Source organism: Martes martes (assembly GCF_963455335.1).
Source record: "Martes martes genome assembly, chromosome: 17".
In the NCBI taxonomy this organism is placed as follows: Eukaryota; Metazoa; Chordata; class Mammalia; order Carnivora; family Mustelidae; genus Martes; species Martes martes.
The window spans coordinates 14,423,278-14,449,087 of NC_137905.1; the positions used below are offsets into that span (position 1 = coordinate 14,423,278).

A 25,810-nucleotide genomic window follows, 5' to 3' on the forward strand; every position below is an offset into this window, starting at 1 on the left:
AGAAAGAGAAAGAGAACATGTGTGCATAGGGTGGGGGAGGGAAAGAATCTGTCAGACTCCTCTCTCAGCATGGGGCCTGACATGGGGCTAAATCCCATGACCCCGAGATCTTGACCAGAGCCAAAACCAAGAGTCGGATGCTCAACTGACTGAGCCACTCAGGCACCTCACTATTCTTGTTTTCTAAAACTAGTTGAGGTTTGCCTTTTCTAGAACTTAGACACAAATGGAAACATACAGTAGGTAGAGAGGGGGACGATTTTGTAAAATACAAAAGGGAAGACTGGTAATTCAGATCCTATTACACGAAACAGTAAGGACATTAACATTTTTATTTATTTATTTATTTATTTGTCAGAGCACAGGCAGACAGAGTGAGAAGCAGGCTCCCTGCCGAGCAAGGAGCCCGATATGGGACTCGATCCCAGGACGCTGGGATCACCACCTGAGCCGAAGGCAGCTGCTTAACCAACTGAGCCACCCAGGCGTCCCTGACATTAACATTTTTAATAAAAAAATTTTCCCCCATGGGGCACCTGGGTGGCTCAGTCATTAAGTGTCTGCCTTCAGCTCAGGTCATGATTCCTGGGTTCTGGGATCAAGCCCCGCATCGGGCTCCCTGCCTGGCGGGAAGCCTGCTTCTCCCTCTCCTATTCCCCCTGCTTGTGTTCCCTTTCTCACTGTCTGTGTCAAATAAATGAATGAAGTCTTTAAAAAAAAATTTCCCCCTAAGCCATAGAGAGTGGCTCATTCCAACAGAATTTTAGTAGCAGATCTTTGCGAAAGGGGAATCTTAGTGAATGCTCTGTGTACCTAATCCCAGGTACCACACTTTGAATTTCCCTTTAATCTTTTCTCACCATGGGAAAGTAAAACAGATAGCGTTCAGCTCTATTAAAGAAATGTAGGTATTGTCCTGGAAATTTTTATTGGTCTTTAGAACTATTAATCATTTTCTAAAAACCAGTGTTTTCTCCTGTATTTTCGTTGTTTCTGCCAAAGGGGATTGTTGGCTTTGCGCCACTTTTCTGTGGTGTTTGTAACATTACCCTAATTTAATTAGGTCCTGGGCCCAAGCCAGAAGCCTCTGCAAAGCCCCCTTCCCGACCCGTGGATACCTACGACAACTTTGTACTACCGGAGTTGCCATCTGTGCCAGACACACTACCAACTGCATCTGCTGGTGCCAACACCTCAGCATCTGAGGATATTGACTTTGATGATCTGTCCCGGAGATTTGAAGAGTTGAAAAAGAAAACCTAGGTCTCTTAAACCAGGCAACCTGCAGGTGTTGAGATTTGAGACTGAGCTGTTTCTCCTTGTAACAATCTCCATGAAATTCTTTTTCATCTCTTAACCATCACTGAGTACACTCTTCCTCTGGGCTCTCTTCCTGCTCTTAATTCTGCTGCTTTCCAGTTCTCTACTGCTCCTTAGAGACTAATGATTAGAGACTATGAGGCTAGAGCGTCGGACTCTGGGCCGCTGGTTTTGTCCAGCTCCCATGAGTGTGAGCCCAGCTTCTCCCATCACCGAGAAGACTCTGGCTTCTGTGTCCCTCCACAGAGGAGTGAGAAGGTAAAAGCATTATGAGGAGAGCTGCCAAAGATGGCTGGACACAGAGAAGAATATTTCATGAAGTCTCTCAGCTCTGTGCTGAAGTTCTAGACTTAGAAACAAACCCCTCTGTACAGAGGGATTTGTGGTGAGCAAGAATCAAAGCAAAGGTGTGCTATGAATGGGAGAGACTGACTCTGGACGCCACTGTAATAGTTCCCGGAAGCTGGGTCCTCTCATTGGCACATACACTACTCCTTGCTGCCGGGCACTGTCCTACCTGGATCCAGTTGCAAAGTTAATTTGGAAAGTTGAAAGCTTCTCTTAGTTCTACTGGATTCTCAGGGAGCCCTCCGTGGCCTTTTGCTTTGAGTGCTGTGTTCCCCTTTTACCAGAGGGCAGCACTGCATAAATTCCTGTTTTTCCCCATAGCATCTTCTGTTGGATTGCATTTACTGGCAAACGAAGGACAGGTCACATACTGGGCAGAGTCACCATTCAAGGCTAAGGTGGGCTTCCAGTTGCCTTAATAGAAGTACTCAAGTTTCTTGGGTAGTGAGCTGGAATGCCTGCAGGAGAAGAGGGGTTCCTGTTTTCATTTGAAAACTTTATGATTAAGAGAACCTTTAAAAACTGATTTCAGATAAGTTTTTGGTGCCCATAAAAAATGTGGCTCTGGTTGTTGACTACTTTCCTAGGTGGATGAGACTCTTTACTATTGTAACTTAACGTGTTCCTCTACCCCCTAGCTGCAGCCATCCTTCCCCGGAGGGATGGCTCTGGGATCAGAAGACAAGATGCTGGCTTTGGTGTAGTGTAAATGTACACACCTGTTTCAACCAACTTTAATGTTTTCGATTGGTTTGTATCTCATAGCTCAGTAGCTGATAATAAAGTTAAAAATTCTGTGCCCTGTTTTCTCCACTCGTTTGGTCAAGTGAGGTACAAATTTGGATTTTAGTGGAGAGTATTTTAAGTAAGTGACCCATGCTGGGCACAATCCAGACCTTACCTTTGGTTCCTTGGGTAATGTGTATGTCTGAAGCAGCAATGAGTCCATTGCTATTTCTGTATTTAAGCCCAGGTAACATTTTTGAGTTTGCTTGTTTAGTCCTCTGGGACAGGGCTGCCCATTAGCCAAACCTCACACTTATATCTTTGATTTTAATAAGCTGCAGTGAGCTCACATCTGACTCATGTATTTCCCACAGCCATGCTGAAAACATAGGTGGTGAGTGTTTCTTGCTTTCTGGCAGCAGAGCTGGATTATCCTGTATCACTCTTATAGTGTTAACCCTTTCCTGACAGTGATCCATAAACCTAAGAACTTGCTGCCAAGGAGATTTTGAGTCCTCAGTGATTTACAAAATTAACAGTATATTAAACCAGTAATTTCCTAAACTATACCCTGCAAAGGTAGGGAGAGGGAGAAGTGAGCTCTCCACTTAGCAGGGAGCCAGACGGGCTCAATCCCAGAACCCTGGGATCATGACTTGAGCTCAAGGCAGACACTTAACCGACTGAGTCACCCAGGCACCCAAGATAGTCCATCTTTTAAAGCCTCAGTGTTACTGCCCATTGCTGTCATGGCTGTTTGCTCACGTGTTCTGGTGCCGCTGGATTCCTAGTAAACTGGAGAGTTTCTGTAGCACCATCTCTATCAGTCCATCTTCTTTCAAAGTTGTCTCCTACACAAAAGGAGAAAAGTGAGGGAATTAAAATTGATGCCATTGTTAGGAGGGGAAATGTACCAAAAGATTTAAAAACTAGGAATGGTAAACATACTGTTCCTTTAATGATCTACTGTCAGGCATTGGAGTGTTTCTGCTACTTCACAGTTGAGGACCAGCTATTTATAAGACAGTAGATGTCCTATAAACTGGGCGTTCTATTAAAATGGTTGCCCAAGCTATGGAGATTAATGAAGGAACTGTGCTGATTCTGTGCATTAGTCAGTCTATGATCTTAGGAGCAGCAACAGTTGAGTTTTTCTAATGATAAAATCATGACAAGTTTATATTTCACTTACTGAGTCAGAGTGTTACCTACCTACCTTAAGGGATTTTCTTTCTTTACCAAAGGCCATGAGAATCACCGAAACAAAAAGGTTAATGATCACAAGTAGCATCAGGAAGACACCGGTGAGAATCAGAAAGGATCCCAGGACTGGGTCTAAAGCAATAACCTGGAAGGGGACAGTAAAATGTTTTGATTTTAAACACTGACAGTTTAACTTCTACTTTAAAAATACAAGTTATATACTAATGTTTGGGATATATTCACATAAAATATTTGGTAGACAGTAGGGAGAGAAGCAAATAAAAAGGAAAATGCTTTTGCGTGGACAGAAGACTAGAAATGACAGATTTAATGGGTATAAAAATAATTGACTTAAGGGCTTTCACCAGAAAACAGGTAAGTCCCAGTAGAACTATAAGTGATTCAAAGCCCATGTGAATTTTGGCAGCTCTGGAAAATATATCTAAGCACGGAAGCTTGAAAGAGTAGTAAAAGCACATTGAAAGAATAAACAACATCAAAAATAATAAAAACTGTCTCTGCCATTCTAAGAACCTCTATAAACACAGGAGCATTCCAATAAAATTTAAGAAGTTAACCATAAAAAACTGGCTTTTATTTTGTTTTTTTGGGTGTTATATTTTAAAAGTAAGTACTGAGTTTTGCCATTCTTTACTTTTCAGCATGAAGTGATCATTCTCAAATACAGGGACTACGGTGGTTTCTGTAGGAGTATTTTAGTTTATGTGTTCATTTTAACAAATGTTTATTTTCCCTTGGTATTGGCTTATTCACTGTTGCCAGTTGGGAACTTTTGAAAACAACAACAACAAAAAACAGTCCCAACAACTTAAGAGGATGAATGCTTACAATAAATACCACTGTGATGGAAATCTGTATGACCAGATATTGCTTAATTATAGCTACTCTAGGTCAACCAGACAGCTTTCACCATCTTTGTGATACAAAACTTTTCCCAGTAAGTATACTCCGTTTTCCCTTCACATTGTATTGTTATTAGAGAAGGCTTTTTTTTTTTTTTTTTAAAGACAAAAAGGAGGTGTTAGCAAAAGGTCATTGTTTTATTACTTCCTAAAGTGTCTTAAGTGTTCCATGGGTGAAGGTTTCATTCCCCAGTTGAACCTAGAACCATAACAGGTCTTTCTCGGATCTTAGGAAGGTGAGAACTTCCCACATTAGGAACTATGTTAAGAAACTATGTAAACTTGCCCATTTGAGTTCTAGATTTTCAGAAGGTTAAACTTCGTGGAGATCTTTACAATTTCACTAATATGAATTATAGTTTTTCTGTCTTGATCAAATCTATAAATGCTAGGGCTCCAAATCCTCATCTGGGTTTCCTATTTTTTTATATAGGATAGAGATTTGTTTTGGGAGTTCTTGGGGGAGAACAATGAACAGAAATATTGTGGCTCTTTTTCTGGAATTGTACCTCTCTAATTTTTTTAGAAGGCACTTTCATTGTATACGTCAAAGGGCTACTGAGAAAGTAGCAGCAAATACTAATCTGGGTAGGTGATGAGAACATAAATTCAGGCCCAGCTTCCTGGCAATAAGATTAAGAAGTGAAGAAATTGGAATTAGGTGCTTCAAAAAGGGACACATCTCTGATAATAGCCCCTCACATTAAATGCATAGGTAGCACTACAGAACGGGAAGGCAGAGGATCTACACTCTCCTTTTCATGTGTGCAGTGGCACAGAAGGGGCTGCTAATTGTAAGCAATTCTCGCCCTGTAGACAAAATAGAATCCGGCAGGGAAGCCAGGATGGGGGTTTTTACCTCCTCCGGATGAGAGATTCCCAGTAGGAGGCCAATAACAGTCACTGCTGAGCTGAAGAATGTTCGGTAGTCAGAGATGCTCCATCCAAACAGCAAGTTAAACTGAAAAGGAGAAAGACTAATTAGAGGATACCCAGCAATAGGGCTGATGTCAGTTCTTTCCCTCCTGGCTTAATAAGGAGCCAACACCAGGACCAAAGGGGATGGAAATCATAGAAGTGCCTTAGTGGCCATTCAAATCACAATGCCTTTAAATTATTTTATAGTTACATAGCATGTTCATATCGATTGACTTGGCCTTCACATCACCCTGTGAGCTAAGTTTGAGGAGAGGAGACGGATGTCTGATTTTAAGCCATACTGCTGGTGAAGTGAGGAACTACAACTAAAAACCAGTTTTCATACTTTTTTTTTTCCAAAATTCATTGCCAACTTGAACTGATGGTTTGCCGTATAGTGCTTTCTTAGAAAGCAGTGTGATTCCGAGGCCACAGCTTTTGGGAATGAGGGCTTACAGCAGTGGCACAGCCTGTGAGCAGGATCAGGATGACCAGCAAGAAGCCCACCGCCTCGTCCCAGGCTTTGCCGAGTGTTCTACCGATGACCTGCAGCCTGAGGTTATGGTGCAGCAGGTTCCAAAGCTGAATAGTTGCCAACAGAACCAGGACGCCCATGAGGTGAATGATGGCTGAGTTTACTCTTACTGCCTCGTAGAAGCTGATGAACCTGTGCCAAGGAAGGGTGACAGTTAACCGCCGAAGTGTATGCCATCCATTTCATCCATTCCCCTGCTTGAGGGCAGCAGCTCTGAGAGTCCTATTAGGTCAAATACTTGATGCAAGAACTCTCCAGCAAGAAGCCTCCAGTACTTGTGGATGTGAGAGCACTGGCAAAAGGCCATGTACTTGCTTGGGAGATTTGAAGAAATCCTGAAATAAAACCTCTAGCAGATTACTCCAGACTCATCCCGCCAATCCAGGCCAGCCGCCTCCACTCCTCTGGTTTGAGTTAAACCCCTCCTCTCAAAAGGAGAGGAGTTAGCCTAATGAGATATGTCATTATGCTAGTCTGTTTTCTGCAGCACTCTAATCCTATATTCTCTGGGGGGTGATTGATCTAATGGGTTTAACAGTGCTGAAAGTAGAAAGATGATTGATAAGGACACCTGGGTGGCTGAGTTGGTTAAGTATCTGTCTGCCTGCAGCTCAGGTCATGATCCCAGAGTCCTGGGCTGGAGTTCCGCATCATGGTCCTTGCTCAGCAGGGAGCCTACTTCTGCCTGCCACTCCCGTGCTTATGCGTGACAAAATCTTAGAGAGATGATTGCTAAACTAGAAGGGAGGAGTATTGTGTGAGAAACATATTCATAATCTCGTGTTGCAGCAACTAGGTTACTTGGAAAGACTCCAATAGATAGAGCAAGTTGGCCCTTGATCACAACTGTTTTAGTGTCTTAAGACCTAGACAGTGCCATGGGGCAAGATGGACCTCAACTGTCAACACCATTTAAACTCTGTTCCTGGGGGCACCTGGGTGGCTCAGTGGGTTAAGCCTCTGCCTTCGGCTCAGGTCATGATCTCAGGGTCCTGGGATTGAGCCCCGCATCGGGCTCTCTGCTCAGCGGGGAGCCTGCTTCCTCCTATCTCTCTGCCTGCCTCTCTGCCTACTTGTGATCTCTGTCTGTCAAATAAATAAATAAAATCTTTAAAAAAATAATAAAATAAACTCTGTCCCTGCAAAAATGGCCCTCTAAGGATGACCTGGGATATTTTCTCATTACACAGATCAGCAGTCCACACTGTTGGCCACTGAAAAAGTAAAGTACCACGTGGCAATATGTGGTCTGGGAAATAGATGTTCTTCCCCATGGGAAAGACCACAGAAGGTGTCCAAAGGGGCACCAGAATGTCTCTTCAGTATGGATAAGCTAATGGATGGACATCTCTACCCAGAAAACAACCCCCTTTGGTTTTTTAAAAAAAAATGCACTGGGTTGTTTTATTTAAAGGGTGATCATTTGTCATGCCTCAGGCTTTAGTCTTTGGCCAGGGTGCAAAATGTGACTAATTCTAGGTCCTTGCTATATGGCATTTAAATGCATTACCTTTGACAAACACATACCTAAGTATTATGAAGGCAGAGAGCTTTTCAATGTGATTAGCAGTATATGGTTACTTGTTAATTGTTTTCTCAGCTGTGGACATTGGTCTGAGTTCTATATTTAACTCTGGTATTATACAAACATAGGTCTGATAGAACAGCGGAAGAGGAAGGGGAGTCTGAAAGAAACTTGTGTGCAATTGGGAAACTTTAGACATTGAACAGGAACAGCCTGTGCTGCTCAGGCTCTGTCTTACCTGTCCCGGTCATAGTGGTATCGCGCCATGTTTTTCTTATGCAGAGCAGCACGCTTCATGTCAAGACCCAGGAGGACAAAGCTAATGAGGATTATGCTCATGTCCAGAATGTTTCTTTTCCTAGAGAAGAACCTCCACCTCTGTTGTTTCAGCTGACGACCCTAAAAGGAGACACACAGTCACTAATGCTTGCCTTGAGGATTAGCCAGGTCTTTCCCTAATGAAGCATTTTAACCCTGGCAAGACACTAAGCTGGGCCCTTGTCAGATCCAACTTGGACACGATGGGTTATGGTCTTGGTGCTGCTCTGTAGTCACTCAGAGCTGCTGCTTACAGAAAAGCCAGCTTTCTCTAACACAACCTGCATTGGATACACATTATTTCATTCCTGTTGCTTAAATTTAAAATTAGTTATCAAGCCTGAAAGTAAGATGTGTTGTCTTAAGATGGATTCTGTTTTGGTGCCACTACTTGTACTTTTGAGCACTTGCTCTGTTCATCAGATTTCAGTTCTTGTTGTTAGTTTATATAGGGATAATAACAACGTACAAAAAATAATACTCTTTTTTTTTTAAAGATTTTATCTATTTATTTGACAGACAGAGATCACAAGTAGGCAGAGAGAGAGAGAGAGAGGAGGAAGCATGCTCCCGGCTGAGCAGAGAGCCCAATGTGGGGCTCGATCCCAGGACACTGAGATCTTGACCTGAGCCGAAGGCAGAGGCTTAACCCACTGAGCCACCCAGGCGCCCCCAAAATAATAATCTTTTTACAGAGTTAATTCCTTCACTCTTGAAATCTTGAAGAGCTACTTCATGGAAAGCCAGTCAGCCTTTAGCTGAATTCAGGCTCTGGAAAGGACAAAGTCATAGCCATAATTCTTGTAATAACTCATTGTGGAGCTCCCCTGATAACACTGGAAACCTTGAGAATTTCTCACCTGTACAAAGGCATAGTAACAGACCAGTAGGTAATAGATGACTTGCGAGATGAGAGACCAGGCAAAGTCCTTCTTTGATGCCTGAAGGGAAGTTAAAGTGTCCAGCCTCAGTGAGGGGAAGAACGCACCTGAGAACAACAAAGAACACCTAGAGTCAAGAGTCTTCAAAACTTACGCCCTCTTCCTTTCAAACTCTGTAAAATCAGTGCAACTATTGCTGGATTATCTTTTTTTTCTTTAGATTTTATTTGAGAGAGAGAGTGTGTGGGGGAAGGGGCAGGGGGAGAGGGAGATAATCCCAAGCAGAATCTGCTGAGCCTGGAGCCTGATGTGGGCACAATCTCCCAACCCTGAGAACGTGACCTGAATCCAAACCAAGAGCCACACAGTTAACTGAGTCACCCAGGTGCCCCACCGGATTATCTATTTCAAATGTTCCCGAATTGCTACACTTCGCTTGGTGTTTCCTCTAGAGCTGTCAGGGATATTAACTCAGATCACACATGCATAACTACTGGAGAAATGCACTTTTTGCACCAGTCAGTAGAAGGGGAAGATATACTCGTGATCCCACCTTGAGGGCACAGTCTGTGACTTCACAGCTGTTAACAGGTGTTGCTCTGGTTGAGCGAGAACAGGTGCAGAGATGCACGGACTCCTTGAACCCTCTCCATATAATGTTTGGTAGAGAGCTGATGACTGTGCAATGTGAAGCGTGGGGAGAATGGAATTTAAAGCTATTTAAAATACATTTTCAGAAATTAGTATGATAGTGCTTTGAGCCATTTCAAATGTAGGTACTTTCCAAAAGTAAATTTATGTAAAGCCCTAATACCTGATGAATACTCACAGTATCCTGGGAATACTCACACATTTAGAGAAGGATAGACTAAAAAGCCTCAGATTCTACCTAGAAGGACAGTGAGGTGGTTGCTTCTAAAATCGTGAAAGGTCTTGTGAATATAAACTTTCATAAAGCCCCAAAATACTAGAATTAAGATGTACCCCTTGTAGTATAAAGTACATTTAAGAATAAAAGGAATTCCTACTTCACACTGTTCGATCTTAAGACTGGGACTTTCCCATGTTCACTTCAGCCCTATTTGGAGTTTATGTGTGTGTTGGCGGGGGTGGGGTGGGGCTTGGTAGTTCCTAACAATAAAAAACCCTATGAAGACCCACAGGAAGCCTTTATACTTCATTTAGAAAAAGTGTAGAAGTCTAAGTATAAAACTCCTGATCAGAAGTGACACCTGGGGGCACCTGGGTGGCGCAGTGGGTTAAAGCTTCTGCTCAGGTCATGATCTCAGGGTCCTGGGATCAAGCCCCACGTTGGGCTCTCTGCTCAGCGGGGAACCTGCTTCCTCCCCTCTGCCTGCATCTCTGCCTACTTGTGATCTCTCTCTCTCTCTGTCCAATAAATAAATAAAATCTTAAAAAAAAAAGTGACATCTGGTGGTAAATGGAAGGATACTAGTGGGCAGATTCTGGGAACAGAATAAAGAGGAAGTTTGATCAGGACAGACTTCCTGTTAGAGGTAGGGGAACTGAATATATGAGCGTCCCTCTAATCTCATAAAATGCCACTATAATGATAGTGACAGGATAAAGAACACACACACAAGGAAAAGGAGCGTAGATGGCAGCAACGAACTCTCGGAAGCCAGTAAACAGAAGAATGACACCGACAACAGATTCAAGAAAGGGAAAGGCAAAGTCAGCTGTGTAGAAAACCCAGAAGCAAGCCCAGAAAGGCTGGAAAATTGCTGGCATTAGATACTTCTGAAGGTAAGTTCAGATGAAACTGGAAATAGAATTCATCCCAAGTCTGACATAAGCAGTCAGATCCCAGACTTCCTCCCTCACCATTCACAACTAGGCATTTGCTACTTATCGTGCCTTCCACCACACTAAAACTAAAGGTTTATTTCCTAGTGTTGAACTAGAGAGAATCCCAAATCAGGGGCAACAGGTCTGTTTGCAAGTAGTGGTCTACTGGGAAAGAATTAAGAGAAAGTTTTTCACTCTTATTTTGAGAGCGAAGAGAGAGACAAAGCGCGCTCATGAACAGGGGAGGGGCAGAGGGAGAGAGAGAATCCTAAGCAGGCTCCAAGCTCAGTGCAGAGGCCAACTTGGGGATCTACCTTTGACCCTGAGATTATGACCTGAGCTGAAATCAAGAGTCAGACACTTAACCAACTGAGCCACCCAGGCACCTCTAAGAGAAAGTTTTTATACCGCATGGCGATGCCTCCCAGTCCCTTTTCTCAATAGTCTCAGAGAAGTCTACAAGGCTGACATCCTCAAAGCAGGGGTTTGGAGGGTCCTTCTATGTGAAACTGCCAGAAAGACATTAGGAACAGCTGACAAGCTCTTTCTATGAACAGAGAGCTTCTAACTAGCATTTGTTTGCTTTTTACTATCTCTGTCTTCAATATGATAAAACAGCCACATATTGAACCTCAACACTGACAACTGGAGACCAAAACAAATAAAAAAAGAAGTTCAGAGGCATTTAGAGAAAGTGAAAGAGCAGAAAAAAAACAACAAAGCCTGTAACATCCTCAGAGAGTTGAGAGGATACAATGTCCATAAAAGAACAGGATACTATGAAAAAAATATTGAGGATAAACACAATTCTTGAAAACTAAGTTATCAAGATTAATACTTCAACTTCCAAACCACTTGTTAAATTTATCTCCCAGAAACTAGAAGAAAAAGATGGAAAAGCAAAAAACAGAAAAGAAAAATAAAAGGATCAGTCTAGGCATCCCAATGTCAAAATGCCAGGAATACTAGAAAAAGAGAACAAAGAAAACAAAGAAAAAATTGATAGAAATCTGTGAGAAAATTTCTCAGAACCTAAGGACACATTTCCAGGTTAAAGGACTCACCAGGAAGAGAAAGAAAATTCTAAAAACTTTTGGGAATTGGGGGCATCATACTTTAAAAAAAATTATTTATTTGAAAAAGAGAGCACAAGTAGGCAGAGTGGCAGAGAGAGGAAAGAGGAGATGCAGGCTTCCCAGCAGGGCTCGATCCCAGGACCCCAAGATCGTGACCTGAGCCAAAGGCAGACCTTTAACCCATTGAGCCACCCAGATGTCCCCATCGTCATACTTCTTAACAACAACATGAGAAGCTGGAAGGGAATGGAGCTATACTTTTCAAAATTCTGTAAAAACAACTGTAACCAGAATAATGAGCAATCAAGTGTGACGGCAGAGTAGGAACAGTTTTGGACCTGGAAGTCTTCAAAAAATTTACTTCTTCTGCACCCTTGCAGTAATTTCCCAGAGGATATGCTCCAGCAAAATGAGGAAGTAAACCCAGAGAGGAAAACGTGGGATCCAGGAAAGAAGATCCAACAGAGGGGAGAGGTCAAGATAATCCCCAGAATAATACTGTAGGGAGAATCCAGGATGAGTGTTGCACGGCAGACCCAGAGAATAACCATTCTGAACTGTACCAAAAGGACGGAGGGCCCCAGAGAGGCCCTTTTATCTTTGAAAAGATAAAATAATAGATTGCTTGACACTTTTTTTTTTTTTTTTGCTTGACGCTTTTTGAACAGAGAGAGATTTTTACTTCTAGGAGGAGTTTGGAGGTGAATCAATGATGCAATGAATCAATGCAAAACCAACCAAATGGAAAAAAAAAAGGAAATAATTATAAACTCTAAGGAACATGTTGTAGAAGAAAAGAAATTATAATACATTACATGGCTCATCTTTGAGAAATCATTTAGATAATCACAATAGTGGAAATAAATATTAAACTGACCATAAATTATTACTATATTTGGAGAACATGGAAAGAGAAAAGTGGGTGTGTATGCGTGTGTGTGTGTGTGTGTGTGTTGTGTATGAGTATGAGAAAGTTAAATGCTTATCATCATAGGAAGAAACAGTACCTAAAACTTAAAATGCATGAAATAAGTAATAAGCATGTTAGTTGTTTAATTTCAAAGAACCGGGGTGCCTGGGTGGCTCAGTCAGTTAGGCATCTGCCTTTGGCTCAGATCATGGGATCAAGCCCCGCATCCTGCTCCCTGCTCAGCAGGAAGCCTGCTTCTCCCTTTCCCACTCCCCCTGTTTGTGTTTCCTCTATTGCTGTCTCTCTCTCTCTGTCAAATAAATGAAATCTTTAAAAAACTTTTTTTTTTTTTCAAAGAACCAGTTAAAAAAAAGCAGGAGGTAGCCTTCTCTGGGGAGGGAGAGTGAGGTGAGGAGGAAGAAAGGACTGCTTGTTTTTGCCTTGAATTCCTTGACTTTTAAAATTATGTATCATAACGTTAACTAAAATACTGTCTTTTAATGGTACAAAATAAAGAAACTGAGCTTTCTCCTGCGATACCCAGGTCAGGACAGAAGAGACCTCTGTACCTGCATTGTTGGACTCCAAAATCAGGGTCACTACACAGAAGAGGTTCACGTTGGCATTGAAGACCACAAATTCCACCAAGAGGCTTTTGGTGCAATGGTCAAGCCAGTGACTCTCTTCAAGATGCTGCAGGACTCTGGGAAAACAGAACGACAGGGTCAGCTTCTTTCTCCATTCAATCCCGCAAAGGAGAAAAATGGCCTGGCATTTCCAATATCACGTACCAGTTGCAAAGCGACATTCCCAAATGTCGTTTGCCTACGGATTACTATTACTAATCTCCAAACTTTCACTAGTATTAGTTCACACAGATAGAAACTGAGAAGTCTATAAAGATGAAAGTTTTCATAAGAGCATTCACATCAGTTTTAAATGTTTAAGAGAACATATTTGGTAGGGTAGAATTATTATTATTATTAACATATTTGGTAGGGTAGAATTATTTTATGTCAGCTACTGCTATTACTCTACGACTTCTAAATGTTAAATGCTTCTCTTTATTTTTTAAGATTTTACTTATTTGAGAGTGTGAGAAAGCACAAGCAGGGGGAGCTGCCGAGGGAGAGGGAGAAGCAGACTTCCCGCGTTTTTGAGTAAATTTCTTGCTGTAAACTTAAATGAAGAGATAATTTAAGCCTTTTCATATATAATGATAAAAGTTCTTATTACATACACATACAAAACACTCTAAAGTCTCTGGAAATTTGACTGTGAATATGTGCATTGATTATGGCTCATGAAAGGCAATGCTTCCTCTTAAATTTAAAGCTTATAATTTGCCTACACTAGAGATACCAGAATTGAGATCGGAAGGTGTTTTCCCAGATGAGAAAAAAAAAATGAGTTTGGGCAAATTGCCAAACCAAAACATATCTGTAGTGTGAGGTTGAACAAGGAATTTTTAAACTAAAAGGTACATTTCCTTAAAAGTCTAAGAAGTGTCCACAAGGGGGACGCCTGGGTGGCTCAGTCAGTTAAACGTCTGCCTTTGGCTCAGGTCATAATCCCAGCGTCCTGGGATCGAGTCCCACGCTGGGATCCTTACTCTCTCTCTCTGCCTGCCTCTCCCATTGCTTGTGCTTGCACTGTCTCTCTGACAAATAAATAAATAACATCTTGGGGGGAAAAAGAAGATTTCTCTAAAAAAAAAAAAAAAAAAAAAAAAAAGGAAGTGTCTACAAGTGTCACAGACAACTGAGCACCATTATGGCAGCTGTAACTGTCCTAAGAAGGGACGCGTCCTGGTTCTCCTGTCCAGGGCTCAGGCTTCCTCACCTGATGGCAGTATAGGAGCTTCTTCCAAGTCTCACAACATACCCTCCTCCTGAGTAAGTGGCAAATTCCCCTTGGACAGGATAGCCACCCACTATCTCTTGATTCTGATAATGCCAAATGCTGTCTGATTTTGTGACGTTTGTATCAGGGGGGCCCCAGTTTACTCCATAGTTCTCTGTATCCTCCTGATCTTGGGGAGATGGCTTCGCTTGTTCTTGGGGAGACACTCCAGTTGGAAGGAGTACAGCACGAGGAATGCGAATCTGACGAAGCAGAACATTGCCCAGAAGAAAGGAGTTCCCATCAGTGATAAATCCTAACAAAAAGAGTACAAGAAACCATTTTCACAACTGCCTTATTAAGTTAGTAGCAGAAAATGCACTTTCACCACTATTTAAAAAAAAAACATATTTGGAATTTTTAGTTAATGCAACCAGGCAAGAAAATGAAATAAGCATAAAAATAAGGAAGTGAAATGGTCATCATTTGTAAAGGACACAAAGGTGATCTAGATGAACCAGGAGAATCAACTGAAAGGCATCAGCAAGACCGTGAAATAGGAGGCGGCCTGCGTGTACCTCCTCTCAGCAACAGTAATCCACAGATGAGAGTGCCTTTGCGGGAGCCTTGGGATCCAAAGGTAGGGAACCGTGAAACCCCAGTGGAGTCCCGGACCGACAAAGTCCATTCTGAGAAGGCACGTCCATGCCCAGACGGCAGACTCTCCACCTACGGTCCTGATAACAGACCCAGAAATAGTTCTGCCCCTGTGGACTTGGCTACAGCACCATACACCAAGGGACCCAGGAGTCACTTCTGCCTGTGTCTCAGATAACAGGCCTTTAGACCTTAGTTCTGAGTGCCAGTCCTTTTCAGCCACAGTCCAAAAGTCCCTGGAGGCAAGCTCACCAAACCCGGTCTGTCTGTAGATCCGGCGATGGCCTTTAACTGGACTCCAGCCCCTCTTGGCTACAGTCCATGAGCAGTCCTGCTAGTCCAGAGACCGGCTGGGAGACACACCTATCAATGAGACTGCACATAAGCCTACCAACCTGGTCTGACTTCAGATCCTGAAACTTCTAACTTGGCTCCAGGCCATCCCAACCATGGTCAGGGAGCAATCCTGGTGGGGGACACACTCATCAATCCCTGCAGAACCAGTTCTGTAGATACTGGTCCTGGCTATGGATCCTGAACAGCCTGGGGACTTCATTCCAGTCCCTCTCAGCCACAGTCCAGGGCCCACCCTGCTGGCCCAGGGACCCACCCAGTGACCCAGCAGGAGCCCTCACAGAAACCTGGGGGGAGCCACACTCATTCTTGCATCTGGTAACAGGCCTCTTCTACTCCAACCCTTATCCCAGTGCCAGCCCCACTGAACAAGGTTCTGCAGTGAGTCCTGTCCACCCAGAGAGCAGACCAGATCCACACCTATCCGAGCCCCTGGTAACAGGCCTACAAACAGTGGACCCCACTGTGGACATAACCACAGCCACATCCCTGATCAACTTAGATTCTGGAGGTAACTCATCAGCCTGGGGAACTGACAGGAGAAGGTTTTTACTTGCCAAAACCGGTCTATAAAGACTAGAAAAGGTATTTGCTCCTTCAAATGCATGAACACCAATCCAAGACTATATAGATCACAGAGAATCAGGATCAGACAAACATGAGACCATCAAAGGAAACTCAAGTTCTGCTAAATGACCCCAAAGATACAGAGGTCTGGGAACTGCCTCAGAAATCAAAATAATCTTCTTAAAGAAACTCAGTGAAAAGCATGAGAACACAAATAAATGAAATCAGGGAAACAATGAAGGGACAAAATGGTAATTTTAACAAATAGAAACCATAAAAAAGAACTAAAGAGAAATTCTGGAGATGAATAATTCCATGATAGAACTGAAAAATTCAATACAAAGCTTCAACAGTAGACTCGATCACACAGAAGAAATAATCAGTGAACTTGAGGAGAGGTCATTTGAAGTTAGCCAGTTCAAGGAACAAAAAGAAAAATGAATGACAAAGAGTGAACAAAGCCTATGTCACTTCCGGACACTGTCAAAAGGACAAATATACATATCATGGGAATCTCAGAGTAGGAGGAGAGAGAAAGAGGCAGAAAACTTATTTAAAGAAACAATAGTTGAAAATGTCCCAAATTTTGGTAAAAACAGAAACATCTGGTACATGAAGCTCAAAGGACCCCAAGTCAGATCAACCCAAAGAAGATTACTCTGAGATACTTTATTGTTTATCAAACTGTTAAAAGTCAAAGACAGAAAATTCTGAAAACAGAAAGAAAAAAAGTAACTTTACACACACACACACACAAACCCCCACAGGCTATCAGATTTCTCAGCAGAGATCTTGCAGGCCAAAGGGAGTAGAATGATATATTCAAAGTACTTGAAAGAAAAAAACAAAACAAAGCTTGCCAACCCAAACCACTATACCCAACAAAACTGTCCTTCAGAAGTGAAGGAGAGCTAAAATCAGTCCCAGACAAACAAAAGATTAGGGAGTTTATCACCACCAGGTCTTACAAGGGATGCGAGAGGGAATTCTTTTAGCTGAAAGGAAAGGAGGCTGTGTGACAACATGAAAGTATAAAACTCACTGGTAAAGGTAAATACATAGTCCAATTCAGAGCTTGGTACTACTGTAGTGGTATGTAAATCACTTTTATCTTTAGTATAAAAGTTAAAGACAATAGTGTTAAAAATACCACTAATACCACTATAATAATACGTCAGTGAATGACAGCACAGGAGGAAAGGCAGTGGGACATCAATTACCTAAAGCACAAGGAAAGGAGAAGTAAAAGTATAGAGGTTTTTTTTTGTTGTTGTTGTTGTTCTAATGTACAGGCAGAACAATCTTGTTTATTTATTTTTTTTTAAGTAATCTCTACACCCTGTGTGGGGCTTGAACTCACAACCCTGAGATCAAGAGTTGCATGCTCTACTGACTGAGCCAATCAGGCACCTCCAAATGTAGAGCTTTTTATGTGATTAAAGTTAAGTTGTTTTCAGCTTAAAACAGACTGTTATAAAATATTTTACATAAGCCTTATGATAACACTAAAGCAAAATCTGTAATAAATGCAAAACAATGAAAGGAAGGGAATTAAAGCATACCACTACAAAAATATAAATCACAAAGATACCAAAAGAATAAAAGAGGAATAAAGGAACTGAAAAAACAATCAGAAAACAATAAAGTGCCAATAGTAAGTTCTTATCAATAATTAAATGTCAAAAGATTAAATTCTTCAATCAAAAGACAGAGTGACTGAATGGTAAAAATATAAGATCCAATAATATACTGCCTATGAGAGACTCACTTTAAAGTTTTTTTTAATTTATTTATTTGACAGACAGAGATCACAAGTAGGCAGAGAGGCAGGTAGAGAGAGAGAGGAGGAAGCAGGCTCCCTGCTGAGCAGAAAGCCTGATATGGGGCTCGATCCCAGGACCCAGGGATCATGACCTAAGCCGAAGGCAGAGGCTTTAACCCACTGAGCCACCCAGGCACCCAGAGACTCACTTCAGTTTTAAGTACACACATAGGCTGAAACTGAAGGTTTGGAAAAAAAAATTCCATGCAAATGGCAACCAAAAGAGAGTAGAAGTAGCTCTAACTTAGATAAAACAGAATTTCAGCGGTGCCTGGGTGGCTCAGTCTGTTAAGTGGCTGCCTTCAGCTCAGGTCACAGTCCCTGGGATCAAGTCCCATCTTGGGCTCCTTGCTCAGCGGGGAAACTGCTTCTCCCTCTCCCTCTCCCCCTGTTTGTACTCTGTCTCTCTGACATATAAATAAACAAAATCTATACAAAATAAAACAAAAAAACCCAGAATTTCAGTGAAACTCAGTCACAACAGACAGGGAAGCTCACTTATGATAAAGTGATACAGGGCTGACTTCATAAAGAGGACAAAACAATTGTAAATATATATGCACCCAACCTTGGAACACCAAAATAAGTAAAGTAAAACGTTACCCGATAGAAGAAATAGATAGCAATACGGTAACAGTACGTGATTTCAATACTCCACTGTCAACAATGGACAGACCGCCTAGACAGAAAATCAGTGAGTTAATACTATGAGCCAGATGGACCTAAAAGATATATGTAGAACATTCCATTCAACCAGAATATACATTCCTCACAAGTGCACCTGGAACATTCTCCAGGATAGATCCTACGTTGGGCCACAAAGCAAGTCTTCACAAATTTAAGGAGACCGAAAGCATATATATCAAGTATTTTTTCTGACCACAATGGTATGAAATCAGAAATCAGTAACAGGATGCAAATTGGAAAATTCACAAACACATGGAAATTCAACACCACACTTCTGAACAACCAATGGGTCAAGTTAGGAAATTTAAAAGTACCTTGAGACGAACAAAAATGCACATAAAAATGTCATACCAAACTTATGGGATGCAGCAAAAGCGTTCTAAAGAGGGTATTTTATAGTAATAAACACCTATTTTATGAAAAAAGAAAGCTCTCAACTAAACAAGCTAAGTTTGGTCTTCAAGAAACTAGTAAAAAAAAACCAACAACAACAAACTAAGCCCAAAGTTAGCAGAGGGAAGTAAATAATAAAGATTAGAGTAGAAATAAATGAAGTAAAGACAAGTTAAATAGAATATACAAAAATAAAAATATTTTGAAAGACAAAACTGATAAACCTTTAGGCTAAACCAAGAAAAAGAGCATTCAAATAAAATTATTAAAAAGTAGACATTAACACTGGTAACACAAAAACAAAGGATTGTAAGAGACTACTGTGAACAACTGTATGCCAACAAACTGGACAGCTTAGAATGGATAAATTCCTAGAAACACAGAGCTTATTAAGCCTAAATAATGACAAAATAGAAAATCTGAACAGACTATTAACAAATAAGGAGACTGTAATAAAAAATTTCCCAACAAAGACAAGACCAGGACCAGATGGCTTCATGGGTGAATTCTACCAAACATTTAAAGAAGAATTAACATCAATCCTCAAATTCTTTCAAAAAATTAAAATGGAGGGGCGCCTGGGTGGCTCAGTGGGTTAAGCCTCTGCCTTCAGCTCGGGTCATGATCTCAGGGTCCTGGGATCGAGCCCCGCATTGGGCTCTCTGCTCAGTGGGGAGCCTGCTTCCCCCCTCCCACCCTGCCTGCCTCTCTACTTGTGATCGCTGTCAAATAAATAAATAAAATCTTTTAAAAAAACTAAAATGGAAGAAATTGTTCAAAATTCATTTTATGAGGCCAACGTTACCCTCATACCACAGCCTACAAGAAAAGAAAATCACAGGCCAATATCCCTGATGAACACAAATGCAAAAATCCTCAACAAAATGCAAACATATGAAGTTCAAAAGTATGTTTAAAAAGATCACACACTGCAACTGAGTGGGGTCTATCTCCTGAGTTGCAAGGATGACTGAACATACACAATTCAGTAGATGTGATATAGCACATTAGCAGAACAAAGGATTAAATCACATGATGATTTCCAAAGATGCACAAAGGAGCACCTGGGTGGCTCAGTCATTTGGCATCTGCCTTTGGCTTGGGTCATGATCCCGGGTACAGATAACATGATCTTATATACAGAAAACCCTGTAGACGCCACAAAAACAAAGACAAAAACAAAGACAAAAACAAACAAATAAATGAGTTTAGTAAAGTTGCAGGAAATAAAATCAGTACACAAAAAGCAGGTGCATTTTGTTACATGGACAATGAATTACCAGAAAAAGAAAGAATACTCTCATTTACAAAAGCACCAAAAAGAAGAAAATACCTGGGAATAGATTTAACTGAGAGGGATCTGTACAACAAAAACCATAAGACACTGATGGAAGAAATAAAGACACAAATAACTGGAAAGATATTCCCTCTTTGTGGGTTAAAAGAATATCGTTAAAATGTCCGTATCACCCAAAGTGATCTACAAATTCAGTGTAATACCCATCAAAATTCAGGCATTTTTTCCCACAGAAATAGAAGAACAATCCTAAAATTTGTATGAACCCCACCAAACATGCCAAAGAGACAGAGTGATCTTGAGGAAGAAAAAGCTGGAGGCATCCCATGTCCTAATGTCAAACCGCACTACGGAAGCTATCGTAATCAAAACTGTGTGCTATTGGCATAAAAACAGACACACAGGATGATGGAACTAAATGGGGAGGCCCGAATCAACTCATGTATTTACGGCCAACTCCTCTATGGAAAGGGTGCCAAGTATACACAGTGGGGCAAGACGGTCTCTTCAACCAATGAGGCTGGAAAAACTGGATACCTGAATGCAAGAGAACCAAACTGGACCCTTTCCTTATGCCACATACAACAATCAATTACAGATGGATTCCCAACTCAACTGTAAGACCTGGAACTGTAAAACTCCTGGAAGAAAACAGGGGCAAAGCTCCCTGACATTAGTCTTGGCAGTTCTTTGGAGAGAACACCAGAAACCAAAATTAAACAAGTGAGACAACAACAAAAAACTTTCTGCACAGTGCCAGAGACCAAAAAGTAAAAAGGCAAACTATTCAATGGGAGAAAGTATTTGCAAACCATGCATCTAATATGGGGTCAATATCCAAAATACCTAGGATCCCATGCAACTGAATACCACAAAAATAGCGGATTAAAAAATGGGCAAAAGACCTGAATACACTTTTTTAAAAAAGATTTTATTTATTTGACAGACAGAGATCACAAGTAGGCAGAGAGGCAGGGCGGGTGGGGGGGAAGCAGGCTCCCTGCTGAGCAGAGAGCCCGATGGGGGACTCGATCCCAGGACTCTGGGATCATGACCTGAGCTGAAGGCAGAGGCTTAACCCACTGAGGCACCCAGGTGCCCCTCAGTCAGTCCGTACTGAGCTCACACCACGCCCTGCTCTAGGTGCCAGCAGCAGAGTGGATGAAAGAGCGTCCTGGTCCACAGGGAGCGCACATTTGAGAAGCAAGAGAGACAGGCAATACCCAAACATTATCCAGGGCACGAGAGCGCTAAGAACAAAAATTAGGTAGGATGAGGGACAGAGAGTGGCGGGGAGGGAACAATGCTATTCATTGGTAAGGAAGGATTAGAGACAGTTTCTCTGAGGAGTGGCTTGTGAGAGAGACCACAATGCAGAGATCTCTCCGGGCATCAGCACGATCCCAGGTCCCTGAGGTGAGAATGTGCTCGTGTGGGAAGGCACGGAAGCCTGTGCAGCTGACGGGGAGTGGAGAGGGTCCGGGGGTAGGAGTGGAGGGCCCGGATGTAGCCAGGGGCAGCTCCGGGAAGTCCCCTCTAAGCTCTGGAAAGGGTCTGCGATTTGAAGTACGATAGAAACCACGGGAGGTTCCGAACAGGGGAAGAATACAGATTTATGTTCAAAACCATAGCACGGGGAGGATGGAACAAAGGAGGGCAAGGGCAGAGGCAAGGTTGGCCCGAATGAGAGGTGGAAAACGGCACCTTCCTCTAGTTATGACTTGCATTTTCTCAGGAGGGCGCTTACAAAGCTTGTCGTCTATTCCAGAGCCCTGGGTATTATTTGAAAACACCAGTTTGCACTGGGCTGTTGGAGATGTGGGCAGACTCAGACATGGCTCACGGGAGCATTAGTTGGTACAATGAGGAGACTGGCAGTAGCTTTTAAGATTAAGAATGTATACATGGGGTGCCTGGGTGGCTCAGTGGGTTAAGCCTCTGCCTCCGGCTCAGGTCATGATCCCAGGGTCCTGGGATCGAGCTCCACTTTGGGTTCACTGCTCGGCAGGGAGTTTGCTTCTCCCTCTTCTTCTGCCTCTCCCCTCTACTTGTGCTCTCGCATTCTCTCAAATGAATAAAATTTAAAACTGTTTTAGAAAAAACTTATCCAGTGTATGCTATGGGTCAGACATTGTTGTAAGATCTACTGAGTTTTTAATCAATCTGCTAGGGCAAGTCCTAGGATTATCCTCATGATATAGATGGGGAAACTGAGGCACAACGGGTTGTCATTTACACAAGAACACACTGCTAATAGGTAGAGTGCCAGGATCTGAACCTGGCCAGAGTCTGGCTTCCAAGTCTGTCCTCTCAGACACTATACCACAGAGCCCCAGACTGAAGGGGACCATGCCTGTCGCGCTGGCACCAGCCACGGCCACCCAGGGCTCGATTCACTTTCTATGTGCTCAGTATTTTAGTCAGCACAAAGTTGCAGACCGCCCATACAGTGTGTGCTGAACCTACAGCCGTCACCATCCAAACGTGAACTAGAAAGAATCAACACACAGGGCACCTGAGGGACTCAGCCCGACTCTTGATGTCGGCTCACCTCATGATCTTGGGGTCATCAGATCGAGCCCCTCCGCTAAGCCCTGTGATGGGCTCAGTGTGGAGTCTGTGGGAGATGTACTCTCTCCTTCCCTCTCTGCCCCTCCCCCCGCCAGTACACATGCTCTATAAATAATCAAATAAATACCTTAAAAAAAATAAAAGGAATCAACATGCAATGCATAGGAGTTGCAATCCGTGCAAAAACCCTCCGAAATGAGCTCAAAACACCTTTACTGAGATGAGCATGTCTTTTAGGTTTCTTTCCCCAGGAACCTAAGAGATGTTCTAAATCCCACAAGGAAGCCAGCGATCCTGAGATAAATGAACAACAACTCAACAACTTCCCGAATACAGCTCACTCAAGATCTAAAGTAACAACGACATGTTGGTAACTGGTGGAAAATATCGACCGAGAAGCGTCCAAGGAGCTGGGGCCAGGACTGGGTCCGTACCTCTGTAATCCCCGTACAGGTTAGGAAGGAGGGTGCGATTGGCCCACAGGTAGAAATGCTTCGGAAGTCTGATCTCTGAGAAACGATGGGAAAAGCTCCTCTGGATCGCTTGATGGAGGTAGAACCTGTTCGAGTTCTGTGCTGAGTAGACTATAGTCATCAACGAGGTAAGGAAGAGGATTTGTACTAGGATACAAGAGGGGAAAAAAATCAGTTGAGCGGTCAGCTTAGAAATTCTCTACACCTTCTCCATGGTTCCTAAGACTTGGCAATTCCATATGGTTCAACCTAACAGCTGTAAATAGACGAGCCAACGTATTTGCCATATAGGGGGACCTACACACACTAATATATGCCTTCCCAGAATTATTCTGCCACTAATCAGAAATTTTACTTGAAATAAGGTATACAATATACCACAGGAAAATTGTTGCATTTTAATTCTTATAACTAAATGCACCCCGGCCCCAATCTTTCTCTCTCTCTCTGTGTTCAGACTGTGTTCACCAGAAAGGGAAGGCCAATAAACACAGAACTGGCCTCCTTTGGTCCCGGAAATCCAATAACCTCAACACTGTATGTGCTGACCCAGTTCCCCGGCACTGGAGGATTGCCATTTTTGAAGGCATATCCATTTTCCCTCCAGCCTGGGAAGTGTAGAAGCAGGCTGTGTTATTACATTCCGTGTGCCAAGGAAGGGACTGATCCAAGCACACACCAACCTACCATGACTCCTGAGTTCAAGCATCTTCCCATTTACCATACCACCTTGGGCTCCATGTTGTTTCCAAGGTAAGCATTAAAAAAAAAACTTTTTTAAAAGATTTTATTCATTTCTTTGACAGAGGGAGACACAGCCAGAGCAGGAACACAAGCAGGGGGAGTGGGAGAGGGAGAAGCAGGCTCCCCGCTGAGCAGGGAGCCCAATACGTGGTTCGATCCCAGGACCCTGGGATCATGATCTGAGCCAAAGACAGATGCTTAATGACTGAGCCACGAAGGTACCCTCAGCATTTTAAGATAGCTTTTCGCTGCCCTGTATTTTCATTTTCTTCCCACTCCCATTTTGCTGGGAAATGTGCTGCAGGATCGACCCACTACTGTTTGCCCTCCATACCCAAAATATCTCCTGCAAGCTTGAAAAGCTTCTTCTCTTTCAATGTTCTCTCTGGGCGTTGAACTGGACTGTTGAAAGCTGGAGCTACATAGATGGGGTTGTTTTTATCTCTTGAACCAGGTAATGGTGGACATTTTGCTGTCAAAAATGCAAATGTAGGCCAAAAAATAGTTATATTTCATTAAGCAGTTATTCACCAACAGTTGCTGAAACTCCACTGTGCGTATCGCCTATTAAATGCTGGGGAAAAAAAAAAAAAACCAAAACCAAAAACAAAGAATAAACCCACCTTTGTGGCAATTCTCTAACTATCGTGAAGGACTTAAAAATTCCAACCCCCCTCCGGCAAAAAAAATTCCAACCCACTGGAGACTGATACTATTTTTTTTAAAGTTTATGTGTTTTTATTTATTTTTTTAAGATTATTTATTTATTTGTCAGAGCGAGAGCCAGAGAGAGTGAGCACAGCCAGACAGAATAGCAGGCAGAGGCAGAGGGAGAAGCAGTCTCCCTGCCAAGCAAGGAGCCCGATGTGGGACTCGATCCCAGGACACGGATAACGACCTGAGCCGAAGGCAGCCGCCCAACCAACTGAGCCACCCAGGTGTCACTATTTTTTTTTTAAGTTTACTTATTTATTTGAGAAAGGGAGAAAGAGCATGTGAGCACGTGTAGGGGAGAGTCGGGGGGAGGGGAGAGAGAGAGAGAGAATCTTAACCAGGCTCTGCCCTAAGTGTGGAGCCCATTGAAGGGGGGCTGGATCCCAAAATCCTGAGGTCACACATGACCTGAGCCAAAACCAAGAGTGGGACGCTCAAATGACTGCACCACCCAGGCACCCCAGGGACTGAGGCGGTTATAAAATACAACAGAAATTGATTTGCTAGAAAAATGAAGTACAATAGGAGCATGTAAAATCCAAACCCATTTTGAAAATTAGATACTTTATGTCTAAAATTGGTCCAACTGCCATAAGACTTCCTCAACGTTTGCTCTCAATTTCTGCATTTATCTTGGACTAGACATGAACAGTTCTAGGAGTGACCCAGACGTTGGGAGTACTGTTCTATGGTGTTTCTCACATTTCAATGTGCAAAGGGATCACCTGGGAATTTTGTTCAAATGCAGATTCCAGGGTGAGGTCTACAACTGTGCATTTCTGAAAATCCCAGGAGATGTCAATGCTGCTCACCCACAGACCACACTGGGAGACGTGGCCAGAGACACACAAACCAAGACAAAGACAGAAGGGATAACAGGACATAAAACTCGCCAGCACGTATGTGCCTAGTGCTTGGGGAATCACCGAAAAGGAAATAAATCTCCTGAGGAAATCAGAGAAGGTATCTTAGACTGAAACCTGACATTTCTTTTGAAGGATGAGTCAGATAAAATTCTTCAGATGGACAAAGACCAAAAAAAAGCTCTTGCTTAAAAAATTAAAAAAAAAAAAAGCCTTTTAGAAAGAGGGAAGAGCAGTCCAGCAGTTCAAGACCATGGATAAATGAAAGGAGAGCTAGGAAAACAGTTTGAAATTAGATTAATTTTTAAAGATCTTGTAAGGAATGGGGTGCCTA

The 25,810-nt window shown here is 42.5% G+C and overlaps 2 protein-coding genes across 4 annotated transcripts in view; one reads left to right on the top strand and one right to left on the bottom strand.

Annotated features, from left to right (window-relative positions):
• Positions 1–2,465, top strand: part of IST1 (IST1 factor associated with ESCRT-III) — a 32,441-nt gene extending 29,976 nt beyond the window's left edge. For all 3 annotated transcript variants that reach the window (XM_080827664.1, XM_080827663.1, XM_080827665.1), the window contains one exon: positions 1,064–2,465. In XM_080827664.1, the coding sequence (XP_080683790.1) occupies positions 1,064–1,263 (200 nt within the window). In that variant the 3' untranslated portion in view covers positions 1,264–2,465. The remainder of the gene's footprint in view (positions 1–1,063) is intronic.
• Positions 2,466–2,962: 497 nt separating this feature from the next.
• Positions 2,963–25,810, bottom strand: part of PKD1L3 (polycystin 1 like 3, transient receptor potential channel interacting) — a gene marked incomplete at its 5' end in the record, with an annotated part of 64,202 nt that continues 41,354 nt past the window's right edge. Inside the window, 10 exons of the mRNA XM_080827662.1 lie at positions 2,963–3,239; positions 3,611–3,742; positions 5,380–5,481; positions 5,895–6,105; positions 7,737–7,897; positions 8,677–8,804; positions 13,062–13,195; positions 14,335–14,650; positions 23,117–23,302; positions 24,234–24,371. Coding sequence (XP_080683788.1) covers positions 3,156–3,239; positions 3,611–3,742; positions 5,380–5,481; positions 5,895–6,105; positions 7,737–7,897; positions 8,677–8,804; positions 13,062–13,195; positions 14,335–14,650; positions 23,117–23,302; positions 24,234–24,371 — 1,592 coding nt within the window. The 3' untranslated portion in view covers positions 2,963–3,155. The remainder of the gene's footprint in view (positions 3,240–3,610; positions 3,743–5,379; positions 5,482–5,894; positions 6,106–7,736; positions 7,898–8,676; positions 8,805–13,061; positions 13,196–14,334; positions 14,651–23,116; positions 23,303–24,233; positions 24,372–25,810) is intronic.